General features: G+C 37.2%; 1 protein-coding gene across 1 annotated transcript in view; it reads left to right on the forward strand.

Moving 5' to 3' along the window:
* The window catches only part of LOC125232883 (zinc transporter ZIP1-like), a 59,218-nt gene extending 48,687 nt beyond the window's left edge, over nt 1-10,531 (forward strand). Inside the window, exons 2-6 of the mRNA XM_048138708.1 lie at nt 6,117-6,247; nt 7,287-7,403; nt 8,647-8,828; nt 9,598-9,932; nt 10,423-10,531. Of these exons, the coding sequence (XP_047994665.1) occupies nt 6,117-6,247; nt 7,287-7,403; nt 8,647-8,828; nt 9,598-9,932; nt 10,423-10,475 (818 nt within the window). The 3' untranslated portion in view covers nt 10,476-10,531. The remainder of the gene's footprint in view (nt 1-6,116; nt 6,248-7,286; nt 7,404-8,646; nt 8,829-9,597; nt 9,933-10,422) is intronic.
* The last annotated feature ends 474 nt before the right edge of the window (nt 10,532-11,005 follow it).

An 11,005-nucleotide genomic window follows, 5' to 3' on the forward strand; every position in this document is an offset into this window, starting at 1 on the left:
ATTTGTGGTGAGTGTGGTTTACTGTAGATTTAAGAGAAAACTCAAATTATTTGACCACATTATCCCAGTCAATTATTCCATTTGAACTGGATGGTTTTAGTCTGATTAACATTGAAATTATAAATTCAAAACCGTATTGTATTACTCCCCCCCCCCCTCTCTTTTCCGTATTGATGAGACAGAGCCATTTGTGTATCGTTCGCTTCGGAGCACTTCGGAGCATCAACAATAGGGAAGTTGACTGTAGTTAAAATAAAATATTTTTCACCACACTAACTGGTAAAGGCTTTCTTTAAAACAGATAGCAAAATTGCATTTTATCCACAAGGGGCAAAGTAATTTCATACAAATTTTAACTCGATGTCTTAATCTGGCTGCTAAATTTTACCTATATTTGATGATTTTGAATCATAAATATTGAATAAATTGATGGATTTGATTAATTTTGATGTTTAATAGTCAGTATTTTGTTCGTGTTGGTGTGGTGAAAAATTTTGTGTTTCACTCGGTGGCAAAGTTTGTTTAACCTTCGTGCCTTGATACCCTGGCAACGCTCAGGATTCCACTTTTTGAACCACTCGCTACGCTCGCGGTTCAATATTGGAATCTTTCGCTTGCTCAGGTATCAATATTGGCACGTGCGGTTAAACAACTACTTTGCCCCCTTGTAAAACAAATAACTATTATACCATGCACGAAGTAAAGCATCCAATATAAGCAGAGATCGGATTTTTGTGCGTCATCTCATACTAAAAGTCATTAAAATGACTTCAAATCCGTCCGATCTCTGAATATAAGATATAATTATAAGAAAAACAAGAAGATATCATTATAAGAAAATATGGACAGAAATTATTTTTTAATCCAATTTCTATTTAATAAGTCAGGTAGAAATATATAAAGTAGCTGAGTTGACCGTGACGTCACTCAATTCGATTTCATATAAATTCCATATTAGCAAGTCGTTCAAATTCGTTTTGTCAGTTCTTAAAAAGAAGCTGATTTGACTAGGTTGCAAGTAGCCTATTGTACTCTTTTGGCTACAGTTCTTGGACAGATTATTGAAAATTAGTATGATCGCTATCGCCGCTAACTGATACGGACACGTGTAGCGTATTTCACCCACAATCCCTATTTACCTAATCAAGAATCTAATTTATTCTCTGACTAATAAGTAACGTAACTAGCTCTATGACTCAGATAAGTAACGATAGAAAGCTGGTTTTCCTTAATGATTTTCCTCTTCTTTCATATTTCCGACTTATTAGACTTGCTGATGTTGATATGTAATTAATTGCAAATGCAATATTCATTGTGCATAATGCACTGTAACGTAGGGCTCTAGGCTGGGGCCTGCTAACCCAGCCATCAAAATTGTAACAGTTGAAGTACAACAAAGCACATATCATGATTCACAATGTGAGTTGTACTTGTGCATGTAATGCCTGCAATGGCTGCCCCAGTGGAAGAGTTGGTTCGTCTCCTTGATGTCTCCTTGGTAACAGATGTCGAGATAATGAGGTCAGTATTTAAAATGAGGGCCACTCTAGGGCTGGACGGTGTGCCTTAGCTCTTTAAACATCTTGGAAGTAGATTACGTGGCCACATTGACGACTGCCTCCGAGAGGGTATAAATTCTCGTTGGAAGGTGGGCAGACTGTGCCTTTCGAAAAAAGGGTAGTCCAGCTGACTGTCCCTTAGGAAACCGTCCCATTGCCCTCCTAGATGAAACTGGCACGATGTTGAGCGCATCATCGTAAGTCTCATCTACTGCTGTGCACGCATTTTGAAAGACACGTGCCCAAACATCAGAGATCGGGTTCTGGGAGGAGCGATAGACGCAATTGATGCGCTGCATAAATACAGCGGTCTGGTAGCAGAGAAAAGGCAGGGAGCTATCGCAGTATCTCTTGACATTGCCAATTACTTCGGCTTTCTTCCTTATGTGGTAATAAAATAGGCGCATTGCTTCCACGATGCGCCTTTCTATTTGAAGATCATCATTCACCATAGGACATTACCTTGCAGATAGAATACTGCTCAATGAATCAGGAGGAAGATGCCTAGAAAGACGAATGGAGTGTGGTGTTCCTACCGGCTGCGCCATATAAACGTATAGGGACAGGTCAATGAGACTACGTGCTCAAATCAAGACTGACTTCTTTATTCTTCTTCTTACCCACATGCATATTCATAATAATCATAATCTACCCACAGTTTTCCACAGGGGTCGGTACTGGGCGCCTGCTCTGGAGCATTGGCTTTGACTTGGCTATCAGAGTAGTCCAACTTCTCCGCATGATCACCATTTGTTATGCCGATGACACAATAGTAGCCGTGAGGGGAAGAAAGTACCAGGATAATAAGGAGAGCCACAGTGGCAACTGAGCTCACTGTTAGGCGCATTAATTTGTTTGGGCTTGCGGTGTTACTTGCCACGACCGATGACGTGGTTTTCGAAGGAAAGGTTGGCTTCTGCCCGAAGAAAGTGATTGCTGCCGACCTAGCCAAAATGATAATCGTTGACGCTATACGCCGATCGAAATGCAATCTGGTTCTGTCGTGTCTATATGCAAGAGCGACAGGGATGTTGCCTTGCCTATTGGCGGTGAGGCGGTTCCTCTTACGCCCCAAATTAAGTACTTGGGCTTAAATTCAAACCAAAATTAGTACTCCGAGGAACATTTTATCAAATTGGTTCCTAGCCTCGTCGGGACTGCTTCGGCGCTGAGCAGACTATTGCCCAATATCGAAGGACCCAATGCCCCATATCGGCGCTTATATGCGAACGTCATCCGCAGCGTGTATACAAAATTTCAGCTCAGTCGGTTGAATATTTCTGCTTCAAATTGGGTTGCAAGATTTGAACTCAACATACATACAAACATACATACATACATACATTGCAAGTTAGTAAAAACCATGTCAAAATAGCTTTTTTTTACTTGTGTTTCTTTATCCTGTCAACAGTCACTTTACCCTGCAGAGTGATGGCAGGATAAAGTTACACAGGGTGTAGTGAAAATCCGATTAACTAGATATTATCTCCGAAACTGTTGATAATACAGCTGTCATAATTTTAATATACATAGTTATACTTCAATACAACATTAAAATGTTATTGGTAAAAAAACTGCCGTATTAATATTTTAAAATAATCATCCAGAATAAAGTGGACATACCTGTTACAAACTCCGAACGTCACACTTTGAAAACTTCTAACCACAAGACCGCAGCACCTCACACACAGACCTTTACACCGGCGACTAGAACCATACTGGCTACGTGTTTTACGTATATTAGGGCCTCAATAAGACTTTCTGTGTGTGAGTGAGGTGCAATACCGCGGACGCACAGGATATGGAGAAAATATCGCTGGACAAACTTTGAAGTATATGTGAAAATTATATATTTCGCATACTTTCTATTCAAAAACGTGATGGCAGGGTACGATGCCACTATTTTGAGAACATCTGTATCATAATTCATTTTTTAACGACGGGGTGTTATAAGTTTGACGTGTCTGTCTGTGGCACTGACATCGTAGCTCCCAAACGGAGGAACTGATTTAGATTTAGTTTTTTTTTGTTTGAAAGCTGAATTAGTCGGGAGTATTCTTAGCCATATTTCATGAAAATCAGTCCACTATGTCGGAGGTTCTTTCAAAATTTTAATTATTTTTCTATACATAAGTATTAGATACTACGTAATTATAATGTGTTAGATGAGATCTGTTATGTACGAGTATCATGTTGCTATGTAACGTATTGTACCTAGTGTAAGATCTGTACACCAACATGAGAGCAGGTATTTAGGGTTCTCAAAGGTCGGCAACGCATTAGTGGCTCCCCTGATGTTGCTTATGTCCATGGGCGGCGATGACTGCTTACCATCAGGCGGCTCGTCTGCTCGTTTGCTGCCTATTTCATTAAAAAAAAAAAAGAGCAATAAAAATATCTATCTATCTGCGGCTTGACTTGCTTAATCTATGTTGCTGCTTGACGGGCTAAGGTACTTATACTGTTATGGTTTAACTTAAAATAAATGACTTGCATTACCTAATTTAAGAGTACCTAATTAAGAACATTATTATGTTGTTCTTTCCGCATTTACCTTATTTTATTATAACACATTTAATTTTAAAAGCATACTCTTGTAAATCAGTGTTAGATCATAGTTCACAGTACATGTCATTACATAAATAAAACACTCATATTTCTTATGATTACGTGTAGGAACGGTATACAAGCATATTTATCACATATCATATATCACTGCACATACAGGGTAACTTATAAGGATATGTGATTACCTTGCCAATATGACAATCGTTAATAGAAAATGCCAAATTATTTAGAAATAATTCATTAAAATGCCACTTGTGACTACAATAAAGATTTTCAAGAATCTAACTACATCATCATGAAAGTAAAAGTGAAAAAATAACTACTTTGTTTACTTCAGAATTACATACAAAAAATACTTATATCATAATTCGATAAATCGAGATAATTTTTCGTTAAAGTAAGAAATTTGTGTTAATTGCAGATATGTAGTTCGAATTTCAAAAACCAATTTGCTCAACTTATCGGGTTTCACCAGTAAACCCTATGATTTATGACTTAATATTATCTCCTGGGTCCTGGTGCCCTCGTACGAGTAGGTTTGAACTTTTACAGGAATACAAGAAAGTTCTAAATTCAAAAGCACAAAAATTTGTCAGGGATCCAGGAGGATAAATATCAATTATTATTTTTTAATTTAATTGTTTGATCTCAATTTCCCGCTGATAAGGTATAAATAATTAGGTTACTATCTTATTTCTAAAAATATAATTCATAATTATGCACTTGTACAGCACCACCCTGTATAGGTATGAGGCAACGTGCAGTTTGCGTAACATATCTCGTTGCTTACAAATACTTGAAATACCTACTTGAGCCATTTAACGTTACTTTTATTTGTCCTGCAATCATGTTGAATGTATCAGAGTGGGTCAATTCACGTATAGTTTTTCCAAGCATTTTGTCTTTACACAAATTTAGGAAGTGTTCAATTGTAAACACTGATTAAACTTTCACGATTTTTACACATTTTACACATTCATAAATTGCAAATGGAACTTAATCGCGTATAACTATGTTTTTAACACTAACCTCCGACGTTTCAAGGATGGCATTGTCTCCGTAGGTAGTCTTGGAGGTCTGCAATTTCACTTTACAAGTAAATTTTTTACGTATGAATTACTTTTTACTGGACATATTAATTAGATCACTGGCTATCAAAATCATAGCTTATTCAAACTATAGGTACCTACCCTTCCTGGTATTTGTAATATTTTAAAAAATCCTGTGTTTTTGGCAACAGAGTAGAAAGGTCCCAACCTTACCTTCGGGGTGAAATAATGCTGAGAGATCTAAAACAATTTTGAACGACTTGCTAGTATGAAATTAATATGAAATCGAATTGAGTGACGTCACGGTCAACTCAGTTACTTTATATATTTCTATCTGATTTATAAAATATAAATTGGAGTTAAAAATAACTTCTGTCCAATTTTTTCTTACAATTATCTGATGCTTTATTTCGTGCATGGTATAACATTTGATTTTAAGAACAGTCAAGTTCCCTATTATGCTTATGAACTTATTGACCTAACTAGTACTAATAGTAGTCCTATACCTATCGGTATGCCGTGGCATTTTCACGTTCGGCCTTCTCTCATGTTTTTATTTCATAATAAATTTCGCTGTATTCTATATTTGGGGCATTCCACGAGAATGTCGTTTACGATATGCAATTCTTCTAATAGGGAACACGCTAAGAAAGCGAAGTTGTGTCTGACAAGTTTTCAGGACTTGGTTAACCAATTGGCAGTATTTTCTCGAGCTTTAAGGATTCGATTGATATAGTTGCCATACTATAGGCATAAGCATGTCGTAAGCGACTTTCTCGTGGAACGCCCCATTTCCCTGATTTTTCCGAGAATTTATCCAAATTTAAGGAATCTCTTCATAACTTTCACATCTGTTTTATCTTCAACCCGATATCATTTGTCAAGATTTCTCTTTTCAATTTGAGTTCATAAAACTAAAGGTTAATTTCTTTTGTTTCAGCGAAAGACCTAATCCGCAGCTTCGATTTCTCCCTGGCGCACCTGCTTATGTGCTGTGGCTTCTTCATCATGTACCTGGTTGAGGAACTGGTCCACATGTACATTCATCGAAGGGAGCGCAAGAATGCTAAGGTAGGTTCTACAGCTAGTGTTTATATAGTATAACTAGTGGCTCTGAATGTAGATTCAGCGAGAGAAATCTTCAAGTTCTCGCTATATGTGTGTGTGTGTCTGGGACTCTCATCTCTCAGATCTTTCGACTCGAAAAGATGAGGAGTCTACTCACTAAAGCTCACCAGCGAGCGACAGGAACGCTAAGGCAGGTATACGAAAAAAAAAACTTTACTTAACAGAACTCTTTTACCACCAAAGATAAATCTTTGTGAATAACGATAAGCTAACTAGCTTCACTGAAAACACTCGAGCAAAGCACACGAAATCTTTTTTAAGTTTTACCTCATTACTTTGTGTTCGATCCCAATAGGCCATTTTAACTTATCTACACTATGTAACATAATTGCCGAAGATAAATCCTACGGCTTATACATTACCTTCTATAGTACCTTTAATTTTCATGGTGTTTATTTTTAAAAAAGGAAGTGGTATTCGTAACCGCTATTCGATACCGGTTATGCTCTTAAATGGATCACCAGCATTAATGTTACACCCTGTATATCTACTGGCGTTTGTCGATTATCGTTATTAATTTGGCTTCGGTCCCTAACTCCAAGCGTGAATGATGTAAAATATCTACACGGGTTATGCTATACTATACTATATTTTACTTATTTACGCAATTTATTTAAGTACTTGGGCCATTTTTTGTTCAAAGTTGTCCACCCCACTTTTTTTGTAACATGGGTATTTTTTACTCGATTCATACTCAGAATCGCGAGGTCTTTCGATCCTGATAGGAGAAAAGAAATGTCCCAAGATTTCCATACATTTTTCAAACCTTTCATTCCATTACCGCCATACAAAATGTATGAAAAAATGGTAACTGAATGAGAAACAAACCTTGGGACACTTTTTTTCTCCTATTAGGATTGAAAGAGCTCACGATTCTGAGTGGAAACCACGTAAAAATTTCCAAATCAAAAAAAACTGGGGTGGACAACTTTGAAAAAAATAGCCCACTTACTTACTACCTGCGTTATCTTTTTTTTTTCAGGCCATGCCGCTAGTCCGGAACCTGAGTGTGCGCAAGAGCCGCGCCAGCCCGGACAGCGCAGGGGAGAAGAGTGTCACCAACTCTACTGCAGACCTCATTGAGCCGGAAAAATTAAAGGTAAGAGCTATTATTTTTAAGAGCCATGGAAGTTATAATATCCAGTGGTATTTGTACCACACTCATCTTTAATTATCCATATTAGAATAATTTGAATTCCCTACGGGTTGGAAGGTCAGATGTCAGTCGCTTTCGTAAAACTAGTACCTTCGCCAAATCTTGGGATTAGTTGTCAAAGCGGACCCCAGACTCCCATGAGCCGTGGCGAATGCCGGGATAACACAAGGAGGATGATGATGATTAGATTAATTTGAATGATATACTACTGTGTATTATCAGACCTTAATGGGCATTTTCAGAATTTAGGACACCCCAATTAGCGTAAGTAAGTTGTTAACAAAAATCAACTCGCTGTCAGTTTTGTGACGATAATTAAGCATGATTTTTTTATAAAAAATATTGTTCTTGAGTTAATTATAGTACATAAACTTTAAGCAATAATCTACATTCAGAATGTGAAAAAAGTAAATTTTTAGACAGATTTTATGCTTAATTGTCGTCACAAAACTGACAGTGAGTTAATTTTTGTTAACAACTTACGCTAATTGGGGTGTCCCAAATTCTCTATTAGGGTTATTGGGGATTACGAAATGAAATGAACATCTTCTTCAAATACACATACCTACCTCGCTTCGCTCACTTTATGTAATAGGAACGCAGCTTTAATTAAAAAAAAAACAAATGTGTACAATTTGTACAGTCGCGTTCAGTTAAATCTACGCACACACTCAAACAAAATTATGTGTCCATGCTTTTATGGTCTTAACTAATAAAATTCAGCCGTGTACAAACAATTTTAATGTAACGCTAGAAAGGTAAAGCATAATGTGTGGATAATTACAGCTTATCTAAATGGGCCCGTTAGTGGTTAAGTGTGTGACAAATATTAATCGCTTCCTTAGAAATGCTGATAAAATTGCAACATATTACATAACATAACTAGGTATAATGACTTTCTGTGTTTAATAAGTTTAATTGATATTAAACAGTTTGAATGACCAGCATTTCGGAACTCGTTTATAAGAAGAAAATACCTAATATGTTTTTGATTCGATACTATGAAATTAGACTCAAAGTTAGATTATCATTATCATTAATAGGAAAACACTTTCAGGGGTCACATGCGAAAACCTCATATTAAAAGAGCCTTTATGTTTGTTTGTATGTAACCTGTATGTTTTACGTTCCCTTAGCGGCAGTATTATCGAAAAAAACTAACATTATTGAAATTGTAAATTTCCAGAACGACGTGGAAGTCAACCATAACGGTCACCACCACCACCATCACAGCCACATGCCAGTGAACAGCGGCGGCGATGACGTCACCGCAGCTCTGCGAGGTCTTCTCATCGTGCTCGCGCTTTCCATCCACGAGCTCTTCGAAGGTCTAGCTGTCGGATTAGAATCAAGTTCGACGAATGTGTGGTAAGTTTGAGACTTAGTACGCCACCTAGTGACGAGTAGCGGAACTGTAGATTATTAGAACAAGCTTCTACATGTGCATTTTAGTTTGAAAGATAATCAACAGATGGCATGAATTCAGTTTTATTAAATAATTAGGTAGCTTTAATTGTATACTCTGGCACGCCCACTGGCAACAGAAAAATATAATGAAAGATCGTCCTTACCTGTAAATAAAATGGTTTTTTCACGCCGTTTCCAACTAGGTCGCTAAAGTTAGTGTGCCATAACTTATAAAAATTATGTTGTTTGACAAAAACTAAGCTGGTTGCGCTTTATATTGTGTCCCGTAGAGGGTTTGTGATACGATTCATGCCATTACACTTTAGATCATATAAAATATGTAGGTATTTCCTAATTACTTCCTGTATTATCTGGATCATAACGAGAGTACAAAGACCCAATTACATGGTGGATCGTTTTTTAAACCCACGACGCAAAAACGACGGGGTGTTATAAGTTTGACGTGTCTGTCTGTCTGTCTGTCCGTCTGTCCGTCTGTCTGTCTGTCTGTCTGTCTGTTTGTCTGTCTGTCTGTGTGTGTGTGTGTGTCTGTCTGTGGCATCGTAGCTCCTGAATGGGTGAACCGATTTAGATTTAGTTTTTTCTGTCTGAAGGCTGAGTTAGTCGGGAGTGTTCTCAGCCATGGTTCATGAAAATCGGTCTTTTTCAAAATTTTAATTTTTAACATTCCTAAATTGTTTATTACAATATTCCTTATTTACCTTTCCAGGTACATGTTAGGCGCAATCTCGGCGCACAAACTGGTGATCGCCTTCTGCATCGGCGTCGAGCTAATCGCAACCCGCACCAAAACTTGGCTGGCCATCATCTACATCACAACGTTTGCCATCGTATCTCCCATGGGCATAGGCATTGGGCTGGCTCTAGTCGGTGGACAAGGGGCCACGGCTGCTGGAGTATACTCTGTGGTGTTACAAGGCTTGGCGTCTGGAACGCTGCTTTATGTCATCTTCTTTGAAATTTGGAAGGGCGACAGATCGGGGATTCTGCAATATGTCTCCGCCCTTGTTGGATTCGCGCTGATGTTTGGACTACAGTTAGTTAGTAAGTATCTGACTTAAGACATATTTAGATCGTTTTCAGAAGACTACAAAATTAGCTACAAATTGTGTTTAAAAATCTGGGTATATGTACGGAATACTAATGTAAATTAAAATTAATTTGAATTTCGTACTTTTCTACGGATCAACAGAAGTAGTCTTATCTACTGTATTTAGAAAGGTGTAGGTCAATCTGAAGTCAACTTTTGGCACCTATTTTTTTTTAACTTTGCCGCCTTTTATTGTTAATTAAATGACAAGGTCACGGTGCTGCATTCTTTTGCTGTCAATAGATGACGCATTGCAATCCAATCACAATCGCGAGATCGTAAGGACATCGAGTCGAAGGCGACCATTGTAAATATAAATAGTGATTGAAAACTATCGATTTCAAGTATCGATATTTACATATTTTTTTCGCAAATAGGAATTTAATTAATTGCATGTTATAAGTATATTTGTAACAATACATTAATTTTATTTTCTTATTACAGCACCTCATACTCACTCTCATGGCGGCGACGGTCATACTCACGACAGGAAGTGAAGACGACGACGGGATTCAACTGCTATGAAGAATTTTATTGTTACGTTGGATTGTATTGAAAAAAAGAAACTATCGCTAGTGCATTGAGTTATCAAGACTTCGCCGATGACGTTGAATAATTCATAAATTCACCTAGTAGATAATTCATTTCAAATGTTACCCATGTCGCTGGGATGCATTAGTGAAATATGTTTTTGATACGCATCGTTTGCTACGCTGTACGTTCAAGTTCTAACAATATGGATGTTATTAATTACCTAAGTATACAATATGTTTTTGATCGACCTTAGTGCCATAATATTAAGGTCGTGTAGTGCGCCTACATAGTTTTTCCGATTATATAGGCCGATATCGTAGGCCTTGTTGTTTGGGTTATTATTGCTGTTAATATAATCAATTCGACTAATTGATGCATATAATAAACTGGTTGTTAAAAAAACTATTAAGTATGTGATAAAAACTTCGTAATAACTGTATCGCTGCCATATATCGTGGTAAAACGTTGTAATTGTCAAATTTAATGAGTTTTT

The sequence above is a fragment of the Leguminivora glycinivorella genome, chromosome 13 (assembly GCF_023078275.1).
Source record: "Leguminivora glycinivorella isolate SPB_JAAS2020 chromosome 13, LegGlyc_1.1, whole genome shotgun sequence".
NCBI classification, from domain to species: Eukaryota; Metazoa; Arthropoda; class Insecta; order Lepidoptera; family Tortricidae; genus Leguminivora; species Leguminivora glycinivorella.